Below are 27,197 nucleotides of genomic sequence, written 5' to 3' on the forward strand. Positions count from 1 at the left end.
CACCCAAGATAGGATTCTTTTCTATACTCCTCTCCAGGGGCTTGTTAAAGGGACTGCTGGCATGCAAGGCTCCTGCTGACACCAGCTGGAGCTGTACGTACTTGGCACAACTGGACTTGAGGCTGTTACGGCTGAGTTCTATGACTACTCTTGAGATGCCAGTCAGGCTGTAGAGTAATCATTGCCTGCCTTACAGGAGAACTGAATATACAACAGCATGGAAAATAACTGAAATTCCAAGTATGGTAAGGCTGAAAGTCTAGCCATTAGCTTCAGAGAAATTCCATGTCTTCTTGCCTACAAGCTGATGGTTTGTATACTAGAGATGGAAGGAACTTGTGAAATCTGCTCATCCCATCCAATACAGACAGCACAACCTGGACAATCCTGCATTCACCTTCCGCAGTCAGCACCTCTTGTGCACTCTGGCTGTGCACTTCTGGGAGCTCAGAAAGGTCAAGCTCAGTCTTTCCATGCCAGCTCCGTGCATGTCCACAAACACAGCAGAGCCTGAGCCATAGGAGTGCAGGCAGCCTGAGCCCTAGGCTTCCTGCCCTGTGTTGTTTCAGTGTGTCCTTCCATAAGAATGGACTTTGGCTGTGGTCCTGGTTTTGTTGTCATTTGAAAACGTAATTTAGAATGTTAGCTTTATCCAGCTGAAATTATTTTTTTTGTCCCCTTACGGAGAAGGTTTATAAATATCGAGTTAAGCAGGAAGCAAATTCTCTTGTTATCAGATTGTTCCATAGTCACTTCTCTTTTCCTCAAAAGCATAATTGTGAACTTTATCAGTACTCAGTCATTCGTTTCCTATTTAACACAAATGATTAAGCTACTGTTTGGCTCAGTGAGAAGTGTGGCTGACTGGTTTTGCCTATAAACACAGCTTAAAATTAGGAGACACCTGAAACTGGTAGGAAGTGAGCATTAAGTGGTTTTAAGTTCCATAAGCACAGATTGTAGATTCCCCATGGAATGTGTTAAATAGCCATCACTAATATTAATTACATTGTCTCCCAGAGCGATCCCAAGAGGTGCTGAAATAGCACATGTGCCACTTGGACTTGGATGCCTCACCACAAGGGCTGGCATTTGCCAGCACACAGCGCTGCATCACCAGGGGAGCTGAATGACATAAGGAAACTTGGATTTTCTGTGTAATTGCTGGGGTTTTGCTCTTGTGAATTTAAAAAATGGAGTACCATCTGAATCGATAGGTGAATTACTCTTTCTATTCTGACACTGTGAAAGAGTGATGATAACAACCTACAATGTGGGCCAGGATGGAAAATTTCTCACAGTGTCTTCTTGTAGATTTGTTGAGCTTGAAACCATCGGTGTGTATCAGAATCTGGTTCTATGCAGCCATCTCTGTACCTGGCCACACACCAGCAGTGCTGTGGTGCTCTGCCCCTTGTTATAGTAGCACCCAGCAGTATAATCGTACTGCCCAACTGCATCATGGCTGGCAAGGTTGGCACCCTGTCCACCTGCCTTGCTGAAACAGCTCAGGATCTGCAGCTCTGGCTTTGCTGCAGAAGAACCTCTGTTCACTTGACTTGGGCTGTCCTGCAGTAGGCAAGTGGTATGTCCCTGCATGCAGATCCAGCTGCTTAAATCGGGGCTTGCTCTGCACAGCTTTGAGTAAACTGTACCTGCAGAGCCAGGCATCTCCTTTAGCCCTTTAGGATTGTGTTAGGGAAGACTGTTGGCACTGCAGATCCAGCAGCCCTTCCCTCTTGGGTATTGATGAGCAGCAGGAGTGAGAAGCAAGCACACACACGTTCAATAATGGCTAGCCACAACCTCCTCTGTCGTTAATTGAAGCTCTGCAAGCTTTGGAACTAGAACTGACTCTGACCTTATAATCAAACTTTTCCATCTGGGCTAGAAAAGCATGAGCCTAGTGGTTTGTTAGGGATGTGCTGGCAGACACATAAAGGCAGCAGCACTAAAGGCACCATTATAATTAGCTCAGTCAGAGACCAAGCACACAGATTTACTTGAAAACCAGTGTGTCTGTGGTCAACATGACCTCTCTAGAAACACACTTCTGAAAGAATACTCAGACTTTAGTCTAATTCAATGTTACACATCCTTGTGTATTACAGATATTAGTTAAAGATATCAGCATGTTCTGTAATGAGGGGAATGACTTAGATGTAAGGAGTGACTGTAGAAACTGGCTGCTGGGCTGATACTGTATTTTCAGCATTCAGAAAGTGCTTGTTCCTTGTTTATGTAGCTTAAATTAAACACCAGAGAGGTTCACGTATATTCGTATGAATGGGAAAGATGTGCCCTTCAACCTATTTCACAACAGCTCAAAACTAACATAAGCACCTGAACAAAGAGAAGCTTTCATGTTTATTTCTACAGCTCCACATTAAGATCAGAATTGAAATGAGATTGAGCAACAAAAGCAAGTCAGTAAGCAGGACTCCTTCTTTAAGCAACAAAAGCAAGTCAGAAAGCAGAGTTCCTTCTTACTGTGGAACAAGTTGTTTCAATAGAAAATTGTTAGCCAACTTCACAAAATGTCACTAACTGGATAAAAATGCTCCCCTAGTATTTCCCGTTTTTGTTTTTCCTCCCACAATGACACTTATTATTCACAAATGCCTGGCTGAGCAGGGGGTATACAGGACAATGAAGGAGAAAAATTTTCTGGAACGGGAAAATGCTAGGAGAAATTTTTCTTTTTATAATACATTTTAGTATTCTTTTTTTTTTTTTTCCCTAGCATTGACTTGTCTTCAAAGTGGGCAGAAAAGTCAGGCTGACATTTATGATGCAGGTCACACTCCTCTAATTTGTGTTTTCTAGAACTTGTTTGAAGACCTGGATCTGATATTTAAAACAAAATCCAAACAAACATTCTTTCTTTCCAAAGTGAGCGTGACAATCAGCAGCTGCTAGGCTGAGCTCAGAAGGTTCAGTCCTGGGCTGGAGTCAACAGCAGTTCTGTGCAATTCGTATGGAAGAGGGTCTGACCCATGCTGGTCTGAGGGGCTGGTGCTGGCAACAATCTCAGCTTCAGCCATCAAAACATTCCTTTGTGGCCAAATGCCCTTCTGCTTTCCCTGAAAAATCTGGTGTCAGTTTTAACAAGAGGGGAAAACAGACATTCGTCACCATTAATTCGTCAGACAATTAAGCCCAGCGATCTCTGACCTCATGCCATTATTGGCTTTCAGAGACAGGGTAAAGACCCTGCAGATATCTGCTCTTTGTCATTCCCTGTGAGCTGTCCTAGTGTTTTAATTATTCCAGGATTTAGCTTTTGCCCACCACCAGCCAGATGTATATGCCTTGTAATAAAAATTGCTAATAAGCTGTCCTAGACATAGACATTAATCTCCAAGCAAGGATAACAGCAAGCAGAGGCAACAGCTGGCTGTCAGGAAGGCATGCGAGCAGGAATTATGCATTTATTTAGATATATGTACGTATTAGTGTCTGTCCCTGCTGCAGCTGCTGTTGGTGCATTGAGCTACCTTGGACATCTGGAACTGTGTTCAGCCAGGGTCGAGGTGCACACACTGGGACATGTGGGTGGTGTGGGATCACTGCTTGATGATTTTTGTCTCTTTTTCCATCTTTCGGGCTATGACAGTATCTAGATCTTTCCTGCTCCTGGAGTCACTGGTGGAGGGACCATTGTATCAGGTCAGCTAAGACCATCAAAGGCCTCCATAGCAGTATTGGGTCACTTTGAGAGCTGAGAAGAAATAGAAACAGAAACAAGTCTAATGGCCAGCCTCACCACCATGACTGCTAGAGAGGGATGTTCAGACACAAGTTTGGTGCTTCGCCCTTCAGGCTCAGGGATCTGTGTACCACCAAGCGTGCAGTGCTGAGCCCCAGAGCTGCTCACTGGCCCAGTGCTTCAGCACCAGCTCCACTGCACAGGTGGGGATCAAGCAGGGGCCAAGGTTGAGCACAGAATGAATGTGAAGCTCATCATTAACAGCTGCTCTTGTTCTCCCTCCCAGGTTTCCACACTGCTCCTGGGCTATACCATTGCCTTGTTTTAACTCTGGTCCCAGGGCTGCAGGGAGCACAAGTGAGGTTCAGGACTTGGCGGGCTACGGGGAAATAGTTAATCCATTACTGGCACAGAGCTGCTGATTTGTGTGTATGAAAATGGTGCTTACCACCGCCAGCAACTGGGTGGGTGCTGGTGGGTGAGAGGAGAGCCGAGAGCCATTTGCATCATCTGACGCCTGTGCCACGCAGCTTTCCAGCCTCATTTTTCAGCCACTGCTTTTGAAGCACATCATTAGCTAATCGGAGGAACCCTCTGCCTTTGCTTTACAACAAGTTTCCTCTTTTTTGTCTTCTACCTCCTAATTTTCCCTTTTTATTTCTGCCTTTCTTACTGAGTCCTTCAGCTGGTAGCTATAGTAACACTGTGAATGAGTGACTGTACTGCTCCGCTCCTCTCGACTCCATCGGTGAAGCTCCACGGGCTTTCACACGCCTGCAGTGCCCCGGCACTCTGTGCTGCAGGGGTTCTCTGAACAACGAGGACACTCTTTCCTAGCTTGGGAGCTGGCTCCATCCCGCGAGCTATTTGCAGCTGCGATCTGTTGTGGCAGAACGTGTGAGTCACTGGCAAAGCAATCTGGTACATCAGATAATCACAGATTACCTCCATTAACCTGAATCCCTTCTGTAACCTTTTGCAGTAATGATCCTAAATGCTGATGCATGCAATTGTGTTAGCAGAATGTCTTGGGCTGTCAGTGATTTTTGAGGACGATATTTTCTGTGATTTCAGGGATAGTATAGCAGAGTGTGTCTGCACAGAAAGATCTTGTTGGTGTGCTGTTTTTGGATGAGATGAGAGGGCTAAAGCCAGGCTTGCTAGCTATGGAGAAGAATATAGGAGATGCATAGTCAAACCTCTTGTCTTATTTTTGCCCCCTTGTTTCCCTCTCCCTATGGTCTTTCTTCCTCCAGCTCTTTCATCCTCCTGCACCAGCCACACCACAACCTCCTGCAATGCTGCAGCTCAGTTCATATCCTCATGCTCACTCAAACCAAGCATTTTGGAGGTGGTTTCACTCCCTTCTCCATGTTCCCTAACCATATGTCTAGGATTAATTTGTGCTTTATGCTTACATCTGTATGTGAGAATCTGACTTGGTATTCCACAGGAGAGCCAGAAACGTGAACAGGGTTCTTATCTGCTTTTGTGGTAAAGAAAAATGTGGCTGATCCTGACCTCAAACAGAGAGTGACTCAATTTAAGACAAATTAAGATTCTGTACTTTCCTGTCTGATTCTGAAAGCAGAAGCACTGAGGTGTCACAGCTGAGATGCTCCTCTAATGCAGTTCTGGTGGTGTTTTAGCTGGTATGCGTGTTCTCAGGAGCTTCCCAGCATAATTTTCACAGCTTCTAGCTTGTTTACATCAAATGTCTGAGAATGTTTGAGAGAGGAGGATGGATCCAGCCAAACATCACTGCCGAGGCCAGGGAAGGACACTTCTTATGGCTGTCAGGCTATCTTTCTGCACCGAGACCAATGTAATGATCCTGTGGGCCACTGCAAAAATACAGAAATTTTTTGAGATAGAAAGGTACCAGACACCTGATAACATTTCCTCAGTGCCTTCCCACTCATGCATCCACATCAGCACTGTTGCTGTGCCAGGATCTCTTGTGGGATTAAATGTGGGAGGAAAGATTATTGCAATGCATCAATTTGGTAGAGAACTTGTGTGCACAGGCAGCACACGGGGGGCTGCAGCATCACCTCAATTCAGGCTCTGCGCAGATCTGGGACCTGTGTGTAGCATCTTGAAATTTTGGGGGTTGGTATATGTGCCCACCAGAGAGCAGAGTTGAGTACCTTCAGATGGAGTATCCAGATGCTTGATGAGGGATTTGTTCTTCTGCCTCCTTCATGGAAAGTCTGCACTGTTTCTTGCTTGCTTTTCTCAGAAATAAGTCATCTAAATCAAAAGAGCATGCTGTTATTTATGTATGGAAAGCAAAACACATCTGGATTTCTGAGTTCTTATCACAGCATCTCAAAGCTCTACCAGTTTCACCAATTAGGGGGAACTAATAAATCAGTCAGACCTAATAAAACAGCCTGTCTCAAGTCACTAATTTTTCTTGATGTTTACTAAAATTCTTTTCGTTAGCCCTGTTAGTAAGTTTATTTAGGTGAGGACTAAAAACAGAAAAGAACGTAATTCTCAGAGCCTGTCTACAGTCTGACGACATGAACGCACTTGAATCCTCACCTCCTATCCAGCTGGACCTCCTCCCCACAGTTCAGAAATATTTCTTATAAAACTCAAATGTCAGGAACACAGAGGCTAAGTTCTTTTTTTAGAGACTGCAGAAGTATTTGCAGGAGTAAAAACCCACACAGCTCTTTGACAGAGACAGAGGAACCTGCATTCAAAGCTGAGGGCTGGGTCTTCTCCCCCTACAACTGGCACCAGAATTTTCAGAAGAGCCGAAGCCCACTTATTTGACTGTGCCAGGTCCAGATTTCCATTTTCCAGCCTCTCTTGTGCTGCCCATTTTGCTGTTGTGTCACTAAACATCAAAACTGCAAAATGAGGAGCAGCAGTCTGCGGAGCCTGTTCAGACTTCTCGGCATTTCATTGTCTAGCAAAGATCTGCAACAATACTCTGACTTTAGAGACCAGCCCCCAAAATATTTGTGTTGTTTGATGAGCACCCCTGAGCCCAAGAACACCATACGTGTTCCTAGGAAAACTACAGGGGCACTGGGCTGTGCATGGACTGTGTGTGGGGGTGGAGTTGCATTTGCAGGGCTGGGCTTTGAGGCTTTGGTTAGCAGCTTGCATACATGTTACCAAAACAGGATAATAAATATTCAGAACAGGTCATAAGTTTAAGAAGCCATTGCTTAAGGAGCAGTTCCTTCCTGGAAAGATGTTATCAAACCCTATTCAAGCACATTTTCTGGAGCTGGGATTTGCATTCTTTCTTTGCAAGAATGGGAAGTAAGTCTCCTACAGACAACGTAAACGACAGCGGTGCAAATTAACGAAAGGGAACTAGTAAGGAATATAGGATTTTGATTCACTTGAGCATTCATATATGGGAAGGCCACATCCTTGTTCCGTTCTCATGTGCTTCAAAACATGAAATGGTTGAGAACATTTATGACAAAAGCATCTTCCTTTCTGAGAACTAGGCTTTGTTAAAAATGAGAGGGTTTACAGGAAAGTGTCTGCTTAAAAGAAAGGAGCATTTGCTTTTTCCATCTTCTTTTTGACAGTATAGAAATATCATTTCAGCAAAGTAAAGAATGTCAATTTACCTTACCCATTTTGTTCCAATGATATATCTTAATACTCTATTTGATATGTTCTATGATAATGTTTTGACATTAGAGGACTGAGATGACTCAATGTTATCAAAATGAAATGGTTTAATGTCTTTGAATCAGAATTTTCTAGAACTTTGAAATACTGACTCAGCTCCATTTCAGGGCAGAACTTCAGTGAGATACTAGCATTCTTAGCAGGGTGGTAACCCTGATTTCCAACAGCTCTGTTCAAAAGGCTGTTCACCCATAGGGATCATCAATACTGAAATGTTACAGGCAAATATTATCCTATTACCTACATCATTGATGGACAAAATCTCCCTGTACTTCTGGGTTCAATTGTCATGGCCTCCTCATGTTCTGCCAGGAGACCTTACACGTCCAAAAATAGCTTCCAAAGAGGTACAGTGGCTCCAGATTAATTTGTTGCATTGTTACTTCTCCTCTTGTTGCCAACTACATCAAATACTATCCAGGTACCTCTCAGTTTGAAGCTGTCAGCCCCAGTTCACCCCAACAGCCTGCTGAACCCCATTGTTAACGCATTTCAAACATAGCTAATGTGCCTGATTTGTGCCAGTAGCTTTGTTCACTTTGAGATCAGGAATAAGAAGTTAAAAATCTGGGCTGTGCTTAATTTTAGTGCTTTAGGTGGTGGCTGATTTTGTTTTTATAAGATTTACTGGTGCTTTTTTTTTCCCCAATATGTTGTAAGTCCTCAATGTATTTTGTATCTTCTGGGTTAGTTTTGTGGCACAAAGGCCAAAGATCTTTTTTTGGCTTACTTGTCAGCTTCAGATAAGCTCATCGCAGTTAAAATACGGGGCATAAAAGAGAGGACAGCCATAACAGACAAACTGAAGGTGCTTACCCAGGGGAAAATTTAAGTGTATTCATGGAAATCACATCACCAGAAAAGTCCCGCTTAGCATGCTTAGCAGAGAAATGTACTCCCAGCATGTGTGAACTGGCCCATAAAACCCAAAGATAACTCACTGAAATAAGTAATCTCAAATGTGCCTTAAAACTGCCCAGTGGAGGATATAGGCAGGTGGGTGTGGAGAACCCCACTATTTTGAATGCCCAGTCGAGACCAGCAGAAAAGAAGAAAAGATTAAAGGTGGTTTTTCTCTTCAGCTTGTTTAGAAGCTCTTCAATGTGCTCTGACTAGGCGTGAAGGGAGCTGCTGCAAAGGCTGTTTTATATTCCTAGAACAGTGCCAGTATGGCCATGACACGCAAGAATCGAGCCCTGAGGACCCGTTTTCAAAGACTAATCTCAGCGTCCTCTGCCGCTTCAGGGCAGTTGCTGTTAATAAAGGTAATATTAACGTGCACATTATTAACATACAAAATGTGTTATTAAAATCAAGTTTCAGTCACTCATAGGTATTGCAGTTCTACTTGACTTCTTTTTGAAATAATTCCTGCCATAAATATTTATTTTTGAACAATGACTTCTGTAAGCCAGCATTATTAGAACGTTAGATGTCATTTGTAAACAAAGCATTTTGCCCTGTGGTGTGCTGGTAACCAGTACAGATTGCAAAGCCAGCCTGATTGCTGGGGAGAACTTTCTGTTTTCGCTCTCAAAATTCCCATCTCTGTGGTTCTGAAGGCTTGAACATGAACTGCATCTGCTGTTTGTTTCCAAAAAAGCAATAGGATGGTTTACGCAGTGGTTGTCAGGCTCATGCATTTGTGGCAGCGTGTGGATGATTTATGTGCAAACATGCCGTGACAGCGGGGAAGATGGGCACGAAACCGTTATCATGGGCTGTGACTGTTCTCAGAGTCATGTTCATCAAAAAAGGCTGCAGGAGATACAGACAGATTAGCATCAACAAGAGAATCTATGAATGTTATTCTTTTTTGAGGGCATATTGTGGGCTTTTTATTGCATCTTAAAAATCAGAGCCTCTAAAGGTTGCTTTGTGGAAAGATTGTGTTCCAGTGGATGGTGGACACTGACTTGCTTCCAAAACCCAGCCCTCACGCCCTCCTGCCCATCAGGAGTGTCACTGGAGATCTTGTAAGGATGAAACAGTGTTCCTGTTTTATTTTTTTTCTCCCAGGTGACAAGGGCAGGGCAAGGGGCAGAGAGCAAGCAGTGTCCTTCATTCTTTGAAAACAAACCATTTGCATTTGCTGGGATGACTGAGCGCAGCTGGGACTAATAAGAAACAGTCTTGGGTGAGCTTCCCCATAAAGAAGGATGGAATGTTTGTTTTAGAGGCTAGCTGCAAAAGATATAGAGAACTCACAGAGAAAACTGATGGGCTAAGTTTTATTCATTCTCACTGGGAGGAGATGCTCCAGGAAAATACAGTTCTGTGTGTCAGATTGCTGTTATTTTTCTTCATGAATACATGGTTAATATCTGAGGCTCATACCCATGTGAAGCAAAAAAAGGGTACTTCCCAGGAGTGTAAGTACATTTATGCATTTAAACAGCATACACTGCCTCCATGTTTTGTTAGCTATGTCTCTTTAATAGGGTAAGGAAGAAAGGTCTTGCCTTCCACATACTTAAAAAAAATAAAATTAAGACCTCCCTCTGAAGCTGCCTGCATTTGTTTTGTCTAATGTGGCAGTTCCTGGGTGCCAATAAGAAAGCCTTTAGAGGTGTGGAGAGGCAGGTGGATGGGTAGCACATAGCTGCAGAAATCCTGACAGTGAGTAAAGGAAGCCTGGCAAGGGGAAGGGAAGAATTTCTGTTGTAGACTGAATGAGAAAAAGGGATGCTAACCATGACTTTTGGACTTTTAGGTTTTTTGTGTGTTTGTTTCACTGCTTTCTCGTGTTGTCTATTTAAGGCCTTGCAATTGGAACATACAGAGCTCTACACCTTTGTTGGGAAGGACTTGGATGAGAGCCTGTCTGCTGTTGCAGAATGGAACATACAAACTGTAGTCCTCCCTTGTAGATCTGTGGATACTTTACCTAGATTTCATGTTAATTAGATTGCAGATAATACAGGTGAAGACAGTGAACTTGAGTGTGATGCAGGCTTGCTAACTTGAACAGGAAGGGAAGAAAAGTGTGAAGCCACTTCATCCATGCTTAAAAGCCACATGGTGGAACGAGGTGAGAAGGGAATATGTTACAGGCATGGTGCTGGAATGACATCCCCCATCCTTGTATTTAACTCCATAGCATGAAATATCCTCAACCAGCTTGAACAGAAGCTTGGCTTGATCGTGCAGCTAGAAGGGTTGACAGCCTCAAGGCTTTAGCTCTTAGCTTAATCCCTGATTTCTCCTGGCATTTTGGATAAGACACTCAGTATCTCTCTAGCTTAACGATAAGGAAGTACTTTTTTTTTTTTTTTTTTTTTAGCTCAGAGTATTAGAAGAATAAATATATCCTAACCAACGGAGGCAAAAAAGTAGGGACCTTAGGCTGAGAGTTGCTCCTGCTCCCAAATGTTTTACACTTGTGCTTTTGCTTATGTCTTTCTCCTTATACACAAGAGATCTGAGTCCTATTGGACATTACAAGATGATATGAAAAACACTATGTATTTTTTAGTAGGGAGAACGTAGAGTAAATGCTTTTGTTTCCTGTAGGACTGGTTGACATGTTAGAGAATTAGATTCAATCCATAGTTCGCAATTGCTGGGCTGTTAAGTGAACACAAGGGAGTAGAGCTGATATTTCCTGCTGTTGCTGGGAGCTCACCTTTTGTCATTATCAGCAAGCCAACATTTTAAAGCAGTCAGCCCCTCCAAGTTTGTGTGATGAAACTCACATATAAAACATAGCACATCTGTCAAGCTTTCTCTGAGAAGCTGACTTGAAGATTGCAAATCCTTCTGTCCAGAATAGACAGTGCAAAGGCAGCAATAAAGACAATGTGTGAAAAGCTTCCCTTTGCAACCTGCACAGTTACTGACCTATTCAGAGAAACCTCCCATTTTAACTTCTAGCTGTGCTAGACAAGTTACCCTATCTCAGCTGTCTCATTGTGTTATGTCCTTCAAACCCCCTAGAATTAACGTTTGGAGCCCTGCTGGCTCCACAAGAAAAGCTGAGAGCAGAAAGGTCAGATCGATTAAAGCAGTTGATCAGAATTTTTAACATAAAGATGTCACAGACAAAATAGTAATGCTACTTCATACTCAGCTAAGAGCAAATGATTCATCAGGCAAGACTGCTTATTTTTGGAGGATGGCCACAAAAGAGAACGCACTGGCTGCATCAATCATGGTTGTAACAAGGGACCATTGAGCACTTCTCCAGTTTTGATGAAAATTTTATGTCAGAAATGCATCATCCAATGCAAACATATCAATGTATATGTTACATAGTGTGCAATTTATAAATATTCTGGCTCGGATTGATATGATCATTTTCTCTTTGTTCCAGTCTCAGAGCTGCCATTTAGTGCTAAGGGCTGTTGTGGTGTGCTCTGTACTGCTCTGTGCTGCTATAGATGCAACCATTTTGTGGGTACTTCAGTAAAGGTGGCTGGAGAAGCAGATGTACTCCATCCAGTCTTTGGCCTACAGTTAAGGACTTCAGTGAGTGAAGAAATACCTGTGATGAGCAGATGAAGCCTAACAGATTCTTTCATCCATCTTTGTCCAGAAATGTTTGGAACTATTGTTCTTGCACGTGCCCCTGCCCAACAGCTTATCATCATCTGTGCTGCTTCCAATGCCTGTTGGTATCTTAAGCAGGGAACTCCTGCCCCACTCTTATAGCACCCTTCTGTGTCTGTTACTTGACAAGAGGCAGGGACCTCTGCAGCAGGAGAGGCAGCGAGGGGGGGGCACGTATTTGTGGCAGCCTAAGGAACCAGAAATCCCAACTGGAATCCTGCGACTGTCAAAGGAGGATCACTCTGTTTTGACACCAGCCCTGCCATTTCCCTCCCTCCATGCCCTCTTCTTCCTTCCCATCTCTCCCCCAGTGCTAATAAATATCTGCTTCATTCATTTAATTCCCATGGAGGTTTGGCAGCAAGTAGCAAAAAGCAAAATTTACAAGATAAATGAGTGTGAGGAAGCACATGAAGCAAGAGCTCAGGGAAAACAATGAAACCAAAGGGAATGACTGAAGAAGAGGAGGAGGCAGGAATTCCCAAAGGGTCACTCCCTAGAAGAGTGTGAGAAGGGAGGGGGCAGAGTATGTCAGGGCAGAGGGTGAGGCGTGGGACTAGAAGCACAAAGGGAGGTGCAGCAAGGGCCATGAAAGTAAGGGAAAGAAGGGCAAGTGGAGGTGGCAGAAAAGCTGTGCAGGATTGTGAAATTTCAGGGAAAACAAGCAATGGAAACCACTGTGGGATGCTTAATCACACCCAGGCAGCAGCTGGGGACCAGGGCAGAATTGGGCACTCCAGAAGAGTTGATGAGCAGACAATCACAATGTTCCCCCAGCCCACAAAGTGGTTGGTCCTTGGAGCATCCCTAGAACCTTCAGTACATGAGACCAAGTGATGTGTGCTGCAGGATCAGGGCAAGACGGCCTCTCCAGTGTCATGACTGGAGGGATGAGAAAGGAAGTGACTTTAGCAGCAGTGCTTTGGATGCACTGAAGAAGGGAAGTTGAGGAAGATTTCATTATGGACCCAAAGAGTGCATCTATGTTGCATAATACTGCGTGATGTGAAGGCACTCACAGACCTCTGTGCTTTACTGGAGACCACTTCCTGGAAACAGCAACATAGCTGTGCTGATAGTCTAAACAAGCCAATTCCTTTGCTGGTAGTGCAGATAGCTCTGTATTACACTGCACGATGTAGATATGCCGTAAATTCCTGTCAATAATAGGTTTAAAAATAATTTGAGGCAAGTTCTTTGATAACAAAACCATTGGTCACTGAAAATGGAGGAATAAAAGGTGAGGTGCAGAGAGAGCACTTCAGTGCCAGAGGTTACATTGCAGGATCAGAAATGCCCCACAGAGAGCAATCGTTTCCAGGGCTCATGTTTTATTTGTAATAGTCTGTTACCTTTTGAGTCAACACACCTAATTTAGCCTGCAATATCATGTAGTACCCAACACGCTCTCAGTCTGCAATTGTGACTCTACCAGCCTCTCTACAGAATTAACTCAGCTCTGAATTAGTCATTCAATGTGCCACGAATGTAAAATAGACTCCAGTGAATCAAATTTTGTGAGCAGGGGCTAAATTGCAGTAGGTATACTGATTTGGAGAATCACAGACTGCGTCTGGGCATTCAGGCTCAGAGGGAAAGTTGCTATGAGCAGGACAGACACACCAAAGAGCCAGGAAGGAAACCTCAGGTCCAGCCTGCATGTTGTGCTCACTGCAGCACTGCTGACATGGTGGCTGCCCCTTCCTGGGCTGTGAGCATGGGGCAAGAAGGGCAGACCTGAAAGAGAAGCCAAGGCTGGAATAAAACACCCAAATTGCAAAAAAAAAAAAAAAAAAAAAAAAGAGGAAGAATAATTTAGAAATGCTCTCTTAGACTGAGCTGCTTTACAGCTGTGTGCCCACCCAAAGTTGGTAGTGGACAGCACACACAGCATTTTGGCCTGCATTAGACCTCGTAGGGCCAGAGGAGCCTGGCCCTGCCAGCAGTGCATCCTCCAGTAGTCCCAGCAAGGGATGATGTGACACAGGCTGGGAATGTGGCCTTTACTGGTTGGGGCCCAGTTTGGATACATTTGCCTTGCTGGCCCTCAGAGCAACACTGCCTTTGGGACACTGTATCAGTGAGGTTCTGTGTGGGGTTCTGAACTGTTCAAACAAGAAGGAAAATGGTGTAAGTTTTAAAAGAATGGGAAAGATGTGCTCAAGAAAAGGTGGATGTGAGGGTCTGGTGCTCTGATTTGAGAAGAGCAATAAATAGGCCCAAGCCAAAAGAGTAGATTTCAGAGGTTTTTTTTATAAATACATGTGTTTGAATCTCATTTGTCTTTGCTGCCTTATTGATACAGACCAGAAGAGGGGCATCTAGAAGTGTGTGGAGAAAGAGAAAGCAATGAGGAACCAGTGGGAAAGGAAAGGGAGAAAGAGGTAGAGTGACAAGAAGGGGGAATGAGGTGCATGTGAGCGGCGTGAGGGATCAGCACCAAGGGCAGATAACTTGGCTGATGAATTTGGATGTGCACTTTGCTGCTGGCGGTGCCTTCAGTAGGGTATTTATGAAGGGACATTTATGAGGGAGATTCTAGCTGTAGATGTCCCTGTTCACTGCAGAGGACTTGGGCTAACAGCCTCTTCCAACTCAAATGACTGATTCTATGATTCTGTGATTCATTATCATGGAGGATATTTTATTGATTTTCTCCCACTATTGTCCTCCCTCTGAGGAGAATGCTTACGTAGCAGTGACCTATGTGTGTACCATCAGCTGAGTATGCAATGTGAAGGATGAAGGCAAGTACAGAATGTTGGTCTTCAGTTTCCAGTCCTTCTTTTGGGGTGAAATCAGGGTTCATCCTGAAACCAGAAAGGGATTGAAAAGATGTGAATCATAATTATATGCTTATAAATACAAGGCTATCTGACTAAAAAGAAATGGCTGTAAGTTGAAGCAGAGATTATGTTGGAGATGCTAAGCTCAGACACTACCATCTGAACTGGATCTGGTGAGCCAGAAACTCCTGGCCTTTACCAACCCAGCCTTCTTACAGATGCCATTTCCTTGGGACATCCAGACAAGACAATTCGATCTACCCACAATGTCTCAGCTTCAGTTATTAAAGATATCCATAAGAGCTATGATTGGGCTGGTGAATTCTGGACTGGGAGTGGCACCCAAAGCAATCTAATCCCAATCTTTCTTTCTCTGCAGGGGGTGGAGGGAAACGCAAAGGCAAAAGCAAAAAGTGGAAGGAAATCTTGAAATTCCCTCACATTAGCCAGTGCGAAGATCTCCGAAAAACAATAGGTAAGAGCCTATCCCTTTTTTCTTGAAGTCGTTGCATACATAAAATGTGCTGTCAAAACTGGCTCAGCAGAACTGCATTAAAGTTACTCATTAAATAGAATCACTTTAGAGGTGATCACACAGTATGTATAGCTTCTGTGATGCTGCCATGCAAAATCAACATTTTCTGGCATATAGAACATGTGCTTTGACTTGGTACCTTCCACAGCCAGTGTAACTGTAAAAGGACATGCAGAAATGAATCCTTGCATTGCATCCTGCATTACCTTGTAATATGTAGCTCTTTATCAAGAAGGAAGTGAGAATTTATGAAAGCAATGAGATTGCTGTTATAGATGAGGGTTAATATTAATTATACATTGGGTATGATGTTTGAAGTGGCAACCACTGTCCTCGTGCCAGGCAGGTTTGCTCAACAGTACTATCCTGCATTGATATCACAATACTGTCTTTATGCAGTTTCTTAATAGGACGTATAAAATGTAGTTGTTGTTTTTTTTTAATTATTTTATTGATGTGGACCAAACACTGCAGATTTGGAAAGGGAGCTTGCAGTGGCCATTTCCACAGCACAGCATTTCTTCTGCTCATACCTGACAAATTTTGACATTCAGCATTTGACTGCTGCCTTGCTAAACAAAGATAGCGGGTATCTCTTTGTGAAGTGTCAGTGGAAAGCTCACTTTTACTGATCTCACTGCAAGAGGTTAATTTCAGCAATCTGAGATTCCCTTTTTTCCACCACTTTGACATAAAATCCAGACACTGACAATATATGAATGAAAGGCAAGAAGCTGAGATAGTGAGCATCACAATTTGTCTTACTTGGGTGAATTCCTGGGTTCTGACTGGCAGTGCCCTGGCACTATTTACATACAAATTTCACAGCATGTTTATGGAGAGAAAATATGTACAATGTTTTGAAACTCTCTTCATGGTCTCTTTCAGTAAATTTCACTTCCCTCATCTTTTGCTGTAGAGCTAAAAGGAGGTATAGAAAAAGCAGTGAAGCAGAAGAAGAGAGTAGGTTTTTCCAGTTCGTGGCCATTTAGTCTCTCTGCAGAACTACAAAAACTGGAATTATTTCTAAATGTAAAGGAAGCAAATTTAACTTAATCTATTGTAATTTGCATGGGGAATTCTCTCCATTGTCCCATTAACCCGAGTTTTTACAAGGGAAATCTGCACCATATAAGAGTCTTAATTTTTGCAAAGACATAAAATATTTCAAAATTAGTAGTTTAAAAAAAGTCTGCAAATTATTTTTGCTTCTGAAATACTGCTTCTGACATTTTTGGTGGCAGCTTTTTCCTTACACAAAACACAACAGGTCACAGTCCTTTTTCTGTGACTCTGGCTTACTTGAGCAGCTTTCCCGGGGAATTGTGTGAGATGACACAGAAGTGAGCACTGCTCAGCCTGTATCAGGTTATCCATCCTTGCTGATGCTACCTCTTCTCAGGAATATGGCCAAGGTTGAAGCATCTCAGACCAACAGATGCTGTTTATAAACTTCCCCTTGTTCATACAGTAGGTCTGACTCACCTCAGATGAGCCAGATCCTCTGGGTCTATTGCACTGAATCATTTACGTGTGTGTGGCTGATCCGAGGCCCTCATGGTAATGTGTGGGGGAAGATTATCTTGCACAGCAACTCTCCTGGCTTTGACACACCTTTTCTGCAAGCCCTTTAACAGGAAATCAGGAATTCAGGTGACAGGGTATCTTCACAGGTGATACTATGAGGGAATATGTTTAACCATCCTTCTTGAGTCATCTGCTAGCTGAACTGCTTGATGACTTGCAGTGGATCCAGCTGCATGGTGTGTATGCCATCAATTCCTTCCCTGACAACTTCTGGGTCTGCTGGTCAGTGCCGGCCTAATTTGATGATGAAATAGAGACCACAGAGAGACTTTTTTTTGCCAATCTCTAAGAAAATTGGCAACCAACAGAGAAGAATGATTTTATACAAGGAAAAGGACACAACCTCAATTCAATGTGTTTAGGGATCAAGATAAATATTGGTAGGTTCTGCTCACCATAGAACTCTTTTCTGTGTGTCAGCCTCACAGCACTCCTGGTCAGACAGTCTTGCCACTTTGCCACATGTTAAAAAAAAAAGTACATCGCATGAACCAGAGGATTAGGTTGCTGAGGTTTTGTTCTGGATACTTCCCAAAAGCCTCCATGGAAAAGCTAAGAATGGGAACAAGATGGACTGGACCTTTTCTCCTTTTTGATTAGAGCTAGAATTAACTGCTATGCAGAAAGGCTCTGCTTCATTTAATGCAGACGTAAGCCATGGGTGGAAAATGCTGCTGTTGTAATTGTGGAATAGAGCCTACGTGTGTGTAAATGCCCCTATTCTGGTGTAAAGACATACGTGCTTTTGCACCCCACTAAGATGTTCTGAAAAGAGACTGTGTCCTAAAAAAAATAGCGTGGTGTGAAAAGAAATCTGTGAAAAACAGGAAGGCTGGAATAAACCAAGGGTCTGCGACCTGTGTTGACACAATTATGAGTCAGTTCATACCTTTTGGTTCCCTCTGTGTTTACAGGAGTCTCTGTGTTTGACTATCCATCATCTGGTGTCTTACTGAAAGACTCGCTTAGTAAAACCCTTTTTTCCCCTCTTGTGCACAGAAACAAAAATCAAAACAACCAAGAGTTGTCAGTGTCTTTTGATAAATAAACGAAAACTGGAAACATCTTTACTGAAAATGCCATAAAACCAAGGATCTTTTCTACTTTCTTTTGTGTCCAAAGCTCACAATACCTTTTGCAGGAAAATTCTGTGGCCTCCATTGTGTGCTAATTAATGGGCAAGGGGCACAGCAGGGCAGGCGTTCAGAGGGATGCCACATGAATGCTGTGCCTGGCCTCTGAGAGAGGCTCACCTATTTGCTGTGAATATGCTATGAAACTGCTTGCAGCCCCCTTTCCTTCTCCAAAGGCAAACTGCATAAAAATAGGTAACCTTTTCCAGGATAACTTTGGTGTTAGTAGTCCTTTCAATCAATGAAAACTCAGTACAGGTTAGGGGATGACCTGCTGGAGAGGAGCTTTGCAAAGAAAGACCCAGATGTTCTAGTGGACAACACTTTGGCCGTCAGCCTGCAGTGTGCCTTTGTGGCCAAGAAGGCCAGTGGTATCCTGGGGTGTATTAAAAAGGGAGTGGCCAGCAGGTCGATGGAGGTGATCCTCCCACTCCATTCTGCCTTGATGAGGCCACATTTAGACTACTGTGTCCAGTTCTCTGCTCCCTCGTTCAAAAAAGACAGGGATCTCCTATAAGTCTTCATCTCCTATGTGAGGAAAGGCTGGATGACCTGAATCTCTCCAGCCTGAGGAGAAGACTGTGAGAGGATCTGATTAATGTTAATAAATGTCTAAAGAGAGGTGGGAGGCAAATGGATGAGTCCAGGCTCATCCATTTCGCCATATTGGTGGTGCACAGCGATAGGAGAAGGAGCCAGTCTAAAACTTCAACGTAGGAAGTTCCAAGCAAACATGTAGAACTTCTTTATGGTAAGGGTAGCAGAGCACTGGAACAGGCTGCCCAGAGAGTTATGGACTCTCCTTCTCCGGAGATATTCAAAACCCATCTGGACATCTACCTGTGTGACCTATTGCAGGGAGCCTGCTTTAGCAGGGGGTTGGACTCAGTGATCTCTGCAGATCCCTTCCAAGCCCTGCCATTCTGTGATTCTGTCTTTCAGACATTAATGGCAATGAATCGGTGTTCTCACTGGTATCAATATCAATGGATACTGTTAGTAAATGGTTTGCTGCTACCCTTAAAATTCATAGATGATAGCTTTGCAAAAGAGACATTTTGAGGGAAAGGAAAAAATATCAAAGTGCAGCCTTAAAAACTCTTTCGTTTGAGAAACATGGCATGACCAGATGCCACATGTTAGTGATACTCTCTGGTTTAAAGGCCATCAGTAAACAAAAATCAAGAAGTTGTAATTTTAAAGGCCAGAGTGTCTTTTTGATAATAAAAGATTCTGGATGTCTGTGAATATTTCTGAGTGATGCAACAGGTTCTGTTGGTTAAAAGTCTGGAATTTTTATTTATTTTGCTCAGATCCATTCTGTGCTTTTTTTCTTTCATTAAGAACTGCTTGGCTGAAAGACTTGATTATTCTGATCTTTGGCAAATTTTCATTCATAACTGTCCAAATGCTATATAATAAATCAGGATTTTTTTCCCATAGACTGAAGTTTGTGGGAAAACTGCCTTAGAATGTGTCTTCTGTTTGTTGCAGGGAGTGATTTGTTGCATTATTGCAGAAAAGCTTAACCCCTTCAGTCAAGGAGGCTCTGGTTATGCGTTGTATTCTGGTAGATGGATAACCTTGATGATATTTTTTGCTAAATTGTTCAGTTCAGTAAGATTTTACAGTTAGAAAGATCACTTCCAAATTTGGCCATATGTGGTTAAAAAGGGGAGAAAAATCTTCCCAGTGTAATTTAATCTTTTATGTGATGTTTGTATCCCATTTATTCAGGGTAAAAGGAGCTTGAGCTTCTACTTCTGGTGAGTTCTTTTCAATGTCATTAAAAATACCCTTCTGTGTGAGAAATGCTTTGAAGAGATGGTAAACTGAGTAAGTGGGGCACAACTGAAGACGCAGAGCTCACACGTCACTTTTAACAAAAACTGGCTCTTTTTTTCCCCTCTTTTTTGTATTGAACTTTTTCAATTGAGACCTTCACCTATGTGATTTTTTCAGTCACTTTTGATCTCCCTGGTGGCTGCAAGCACTGCAACGAAGTATAGACCTGCCCAGCTGAGCTTTTCTAGGTAGCCAGCATAGGTTTGTGTAGCAAGCAGCAAGCAGCAGTATGGCCATCAGTGACAGAGAAATGCTTGACTATTTATCCAGTCTCCTAGAAATGTTTTGCAGCCTGCGCTGAGCTCCATCCTGTGGCAGAAATACTGCTACTATAGCCCTGTTGTCTCATGTACAGTAGCTTCTGCACCTCTGCTCTGCACCAGGATTCTATGGCATCAAAAGCCTGATCCAATCAGTGCACAAAGAAATGGCCAAACTCTTCAGCTCTGGTGTTTACAGTGATTAAAAAGCAAGGTTTGGAAGGTCCTGAAGCCCACAAATAGATCAAGGGAAGGAACTGAACTTTTCCTTCTGCTGTAAATAACTCCACAAGTAGCTATAACTAAGTTATAACTTCTGTGATAATATCTGTCTGAATATCGCATCAAAGGCTGCTCACGTTTTTATGGCCAAAACTAGAGGTTGAGTTTTTGAGAAATATGTTTGTGTCAGAAGTATCAGCTTTTCTTGGGGAAAAAAAAAAAAAAAAGAAAACAACACCAAAAAACCCCTACATTTTTATTGGAAGTTGTTATTCAGCAAGTAGTTAGGATTCTGTGGAGTGAAATAGCAGAAAGGGGAGGTATCTCCTGTTCTCTCCCCAAACACGTAGGCAGATGTCTGGCTGTGTTGGGATGATGCTGGTGGTGTCTGCATGCTGCGCCAAGTTCTCACATACCCTAGGGGAACTGGAATAAGTGGAGTACATAATACAATCCAGTAAATAAAACCAAAAATCAGCATGATGTATCATGGCTCTACTATTCATTGAAATATGGTTCCAGAGAAATTCAAGAAACTATGAACTCTTCTCTGTATCATTTAAAGTCCACATGTGCTCACAAATAATTTTCTTCCATACAGGGAATCCCTTTAAATTCAGTTGATACTAGATGTTTTTTTTCTTACAGCTCTCAGAACTGTGCTCTGTATGAGAATATATTTTCCCACATCAGTACCCTTAGCTAACTGCACATAAGACATATTTCAGTCGCTTTCAGAAACAGTGAAGTGGTAACTTCTGGTGTTTTTGCATCATCCAGATAGAAGCTCCTGATCAAGGTTTGTGCCTATGTCTAGGGCACAAAGCAAGGCTACTTGGCTGCTCTGCATGGTTCTGTGTCAATTGCACTTTGTGCACCTGCACTTGAGGCAGCCCAACCATGCTTGTTGGCATGGAGCAGAAGCTCTCTCTGCATGAGCTGTTCTCTGTGGACAGAGCACAGAGGGAGAGGAACCCAAGGAGGACTGAGAGCAAAACTGGAAGAATTGTTGAAACATGTGGGTAGAATTTACTGCTCTGGAAAAAGTTATGCAGATTTTCTGGATAGCATCAATGCAGAAAAAGATCTTCAAACTGATTTATTTCTAATGAACACACAAAGTCCTTCCCTTTGACAGTCTTTGCTCTGAATGCTTCCCTTCTGTTCTGCCCCTTTTTCTTTTTCTTCTCTTTTTCTTCTTCCTTCCTTCCTTCCTTCCTTCCTTCCTTCCTTCCTTCCTGCCTTCCTGCCTTCCTGCCTTCCTCCATGCCTTCCTGCCTTCCCTTCCTTTCTTCCTCTCTCCCCCCTTCTCACCTTTCTGTCTGTCTTTCTGTCTGTTCATCTTCTGTAGACACAACTGTCCCTTCTCCTTGAGCCAGAAGGGCTCTGTTGCTCTTTTAAAACATGGCTTATACAACCTTTTCAGCATAGACCTGGCCTTCAGCAGTACCCTGAAGTTTCTTGGATTTGATGTGCTGTCCCATATCACGAATGCATCTAAATTAAATTAGAAACTCTTCAGGGGCAAGCACTAGCTGCATGATACTGTTCCAGCCCATGAAATTATGTGACTGACGTCAAAACCACTTTGTTTGTTTACAAACCCACAGTTGGTTCTGTTCTTTTCTTTAAAATCCTTCAGATTCAACTATCATTCTATCATAAACATAGGTTTCTAGTTCTCTAATGATGAACAAACAGAGCAATGTTTGGTGACCTTGCAAGATTAGCTATATCCAGTTTATAGCAATGGGTGGAATTGAAAACTTTTTTTTCTTTCCAGTTTTTTTAATGCCATCACAGAAAGTATGCAAAAAACAAGCTGTTTTATGCATCTAGTGAGACTCAAGACTAACACTGAGAGAACAGGCTGCTTGCAGGCTGCTTGTACTTGACAGCTTCCAGGACGGGAAGGGGACGCAGGGGAAATGAGTTGAAATGATCTCAGCCCACATTCTATTTACAGAATTTATTTCACAAGACTTAATCCATTAAGCATTACCTTGGCAGTGGCAACCCAGAAAGAAACCAAGAAAGACATTGCTATTCTCCATAAAGAACAGGCAGCAAATCCACATCTCCTTACCAAGCACTGAGTCCACACTCAATGAATAGTCCTTCAACAGAAAGCCTCCTAAGGTATAAATATTGTCTTTAAACCTCTGTATTTTTATTCTGCGGCAAAGGCTGCAGCAATAAAGTGGTCTTCACAAATGAAGAAAAAAATATCACAATACACTCTGAATTTTTTACAGAAGTTACGACAGAGATTTGCAGAAAAAGAATTAAAAGAGAACATATTCTTTTAAAAAGATCATTTCATCTCTTCCTGAAAATAGAAATAGATATTGTGAGCTGCGGGGCTTTTCATTATCTTATTAGGTAATATGAGTCATTAAGGCTAATTAATACTTATGCAGTGATTTGGAATTGTAAAATGCTATAGAAATGCTCATGGGTCCTGTTAAATAGTAGTACTTGGTTATTAAGGAAATTTATTTCAGAACCAAGTTAGCATTTGCTGTATATGGGGAATGAGAGGTAGGACTACATTTATGATAAAAACTTACTCCTTCCCTTTGAACTCAATTGTAACTTTGCTACTGATATTAATGGAAAGAAGGTGACAGGGCAAAGAAAGTAAAGAAAGGTTTTGTTGTCTCTTTCAGCTCTGCTAAGTCAGTGAGAACGTTTCCCTTAAGTTGTACAGGAGTCCTCTTATAATGGAAGCAGAGAACTGTACTGAGGAAAAAGTGAAAAGATTTACTGGATCATAGGTGAAGTGCACTCATGTGATGAGCAGCCTAAAATCCTTGAGCTGGGATGCGTTCAGGTTCTTGGGGGGGGATGCAGTTAACCTTAACTAATGTTTGTCAAGAAAAATAACTCATTGGGTTGGTGGTAGAGGAAGCAGTATTTTGATTCAGTTTCTTCTAGTTGTTACAGAGGCCTCTAAGATTATTATGGCTGGGTTTTATTCTAGGCTTTGCTAGAAAATGTTCTGAATGAATCAAAATTCAGGTATTTTATATACGTTCTACTGAATATCCACAGTATATAAAAGCAGTCTTGCACTTTCTTCCCCCAACTTTATGTCTACCTTTGTGGCATTTCTTTTACTGAAACAGTCTTTGCCACAAAGCACGATGTGTACTTCTTCTTTGTGAAGGTCCTTGATCCGTGTTCTTTAGTCTCACTCATTCCGTTGTTTTTTTCATGACAGTGCAGATGGACAACAGAATACTGTAAATACAGTATTTCAGTTTTAAATATAAGTCACTGCAAATTAGTTCATGGGTTAACAGGATCAGTATTCACACTCCTTCTAAGACCACGTCTGATGCAAGACCCAGATAAAGTACCTTAGTGCAAAGCTAGCCCATTATTATCCTACTGCTTTTAGCTTCTGGCTTTTGAGGAGAAGAGAGGTTGAGATCTTCTAGGGTAGTCCCACACATCATCTTCAATTCTGTTTTTAGGACATAATGTGTGGGAAATCATTTGGGGAGTGTTAAAAACTAGATTTTTGGCTGTTTGGCTGAATCCCTGGAGTCACTGAGTGATTCCCTTTACTTTCCAGATAATCACTATGTGCTGCTTTGAGAACACATTAGAGGTGATAATTGGAATTTTTCCTTTGTGCTCTATAGATCAGAAATTGAAGCATGATTGTGAATTCTGCTAAGTGTCAATATTAAAATTGAACTCTTGCTCAGCAGGGTAGAAGAAAGAGTTAAGACCATTTCTGAATAGTGTTCTTGGTTATGCCAGTACTTTTTATTTACTTGCATTTCTACCATACAAATTCAATGCCAGGAAACTCTAATGCAAGTGAAATAAAAATATTCTCTACCTCAAATTGCTTTCTCCTGGATGATGTAACAGCAAGGATTAGTGAGTTAAGTGCAGCAAAGGGAAGTGACACTGTAGAGCAAGATGGAATAATGCAAACTCTGAAAAATCTGCTGGGGTTGGGGAGGAAGGTAGGTTAGTATTTGATTTTGCTGAAGAGCTCCTTGTTATTCTGGAATTGGTAAAGTTCAGCACAAAAACTGAAACAGAAAATCTGAAATCCTATGCTCCTTAAAAATATACTGAGGACCAAGTCATTGAAGTCAAATCAAAATGTAGTATATTAAGAAAAATGTGGAAGTTCTTCCCTTTACAGAAGAATAATTGGTTACAAAATATGAGAACTCTCACTGTTTTCATACGATCCATAAAAATATAATCTCTGTAATTAGTTGTGAATTTCTTTCTAGCTGTCAGATTCACCATCCTTTTGCCCTGCGCCTGTCTTGTATTTGCACAGTGGCACCCTGAGGGTCTGTTCACATCACATTGATTTTCTGAGCTCTCACCTAGACAGGTTACAAGAAGCAGTGTTAACTAATTGATGTAAGGCTGTTCTTGAGAGCAGAATCAGGCTCAGCTACACACAAGTGTTTGCAATTTTGAAACAGTCCTGAATTGCTTTCAGGCTTTTCTAACAACAGGTTCAAATTATTTTTTGCGTTTGTAAACATGGTTTGTAGAGAAAAATGGTTTTGAGCACAGGAAGAACTTTGTATCAGTCACTTCAGAAATACTCTGATCAGTCCAAACAAACAACATTCAGCACTTGGGTATTGCATTCATAGCATTGTACCTTTAAGCATATGTATCCTGAATGATAACCTCAACACACAGAGCCTCAAGTGAGGTCACACTGCAGAGCTACATCACTGACTCCAAAGCACAGAAGAGAGAAACCCATGGTGCAGAACTTACTGAATAGCATGGAGCATTTGATTTAATGTAGCAAACTATGACGTATTCACTCTGATCATGGACATGGGCTAACTGCCCTGGGGTGGGAATGCGTAGCACTGTGAGCTGCTGGAGGCCTCTGCAGGCATAAGGGCCCAAGAAGAAGGGAGAATGGAAGACAGAGTGTGGGTGGGCTGAGGGGAGACCTGGCAGTAAGGAAGTGGACATCCTTTTTGCATAGTCAGTGGGAGTATTCCTGAGGCCTTACTGCCTGGGAGAAGAAAAAAAAAGCCAAAGTGAAAAGAGCAGCTATTAAGCAGCCCTTGTACTGGGAGTGGACCTCATGACCATTCTTAGCTCCACTGTGAGTTTCTTCCTCCAAGGTAGAGCCTCTTTCCTTCTAAGGCTGCTTTCATCCCTGCCCAGGAGACTGTGGATGTCAGGGGAGCACCATAATGTCATTATCTTCCATGGAAAAAAAAAAAAAAAAAAAAAAAAAACCTTCTAAAAATATTGTCTATGCCAGTATTGCCTATGCTAGTGTGACTATGAATCACTGGTCAGAGCTGTGAGAATTACAGCCTTTCCTCACTGTTCTTTGCTACTGACAGCCCCTTGTCCTATGACTAGGGCTAATGTCTTTCTTAGAGTCTACTTCAAAGTCTTCTTGGAGGCCAGAGCCTTTCTTATGAGTTACAAATCAACTTATTTAGGCAAGATCTGAAGGACTGGAAGGCGGCAATGCAGAGTTACAAACTCAGGAGGAGCTGCCAATGCAAAGGTCACACAAGGTTGTGGTTACTCCCACTGAGTGCTGCAACGGGCCTCATGCATTAGTACAGCCTGGGATTACGACAGGGCCGGCACAGAGAGAAGGAAGACATGGATCCACCCTGTAGCCCTGTGGTTTTCACAAGTTTTCTGGAACTGATCTGTGTTCCAAATCCTAAAGGAGCCTTGATGGAGACCTGCCATTCTGGTTGAAAAAAAAAAGGGATAGGATTTTATTCTCAATAGCAGTGTTGAATTGAGTGGAAAGTAGCCATCATGCACAATTACTACATCTACAGACCGCCTGAAATCTAGAAGAAGGTCCATAAATGCTCACTCTAATTCACTGTGCAGATAAGATATTCCTTTACCTTTTCTCACACAATATGAGACCAGCTGGAAGCTTGTCCATCAGCCCAAGGAGAGATTATGGCTATTTCCTAAGCCCCAGTGATCCTAACCTTCTGTCTCAGTAGTTGCTGGGGAGTGATGATACTAAATTATGTCTCCTCAAAAAAGCCTTTATCCTGTGCATAAATTAGCTGCTAGCTTCTTTTTACTGATGAAAATCAAAACAATGTTTTAGCTGACAGAATTATATGGAATTCTGCCTCATCCTTTCTTGTCCTCCCATCAGCAAAATAGTATTTCCCTAACAAGTCTCTAGATCTGGCAGTTTTCCAGGGTTTCCCTCCTTGGTAGGCAGCAATAAGGAAGGGAACTGCAGCTTGCTGCCAACTCACCCATTTACAACGTCCACTGGGGAGGGATCAGAAGCGTCTTCCTTTGAATACTACAGAAAAGACACTGGCAGTTCAGCTGGAAGCTTTAGCTGTGAGATATGGATCATCAGAAAGCAAACACACCACTTTGCTTTTCTTCCTCTCTTTTTTTCTCCGTTTCAGTGAATGTAAGTCCTGCTGACAGGTAATAAATACACAGCCAGCTCTTGAAAGAGAAATGCTGTGTATATCTTGCAGACAGGTGCAGTGTGATTTCCCCTACCTGACTTGCCATTGCACCTCCACCCTGGGAGGGATCAGAGCAGAGAGGAAAATTTCCACACCCACAATCTCTCAGTCTTGGCCAGCACTGCCATCCTGGATGCCAGTTGTGGCAGTGGATTTTGCATAGCTGTGGATTTGATACCAGTTTCGCTTGCCAACTGACAGCATAAGCTGTGTAACTTGCAACTCCACAAGCATCTGTTTCTCGTCCTACAGCATTTTAAATAATGCACATTTACAGCTGTCTTTCCCTTTCTTCCCAGTTTCAAAGCACAACTTGTCCATTCCCCTTATTGCTCTGAGACAGATTGCTCAGTCAGTATGAAAGGCAGTGGGAGGTGCAAGGTTCAGCATGCACTGTCCCTGCCTTCATGCA

At 42.5% G+C, this 27,197-nt stretch overlaps 1 protein-coding gene across 4 annotated transcripts in view; it reads left to right on the forward strand.

Annotated features, from left to right (window-relative positions):
• The window catches only part of GRK5 (G protein-coupled receptor kinase 5), a 165,048-nt gene that overhangs the window by 53,648 nt on the left and 84,203 nt on the right, over nucleotides 1–27,197 (forward strand). For all 4 annotated transcript variants that reach the window (XR_014884649.1, XR_014884650.1, XR_014884651.1 and 1 more), the window contains exon 2: nucleotides 15,092–15,187. Coding sequence is in view for 1 of the 4 variants with exons in the window: in XM_085229278.1 (XP_085085404.1) it covers nucleotides 15,092–15,187 (96 nt within the window). In the remaining 3 variants the exon portion in view is untranslated. The remainder of the gene's footprint in view (nucleotides 1–15,091; nucleotides 15,188–27,197) is intronic.

Source organism: Meleagris gallopavo, chromosome 8 (assembly GCF_905368555.1).
Source record: "Meleagris gallopavo chromosome 8, MGAL_WU_HG_1.1, whole genome shotgun sequence".
NCBI lineage: Eukaryota > Metazoa > Chordata > Aves > Galliformes > Phasianidae > Meleagris > Meleagris gallopavo.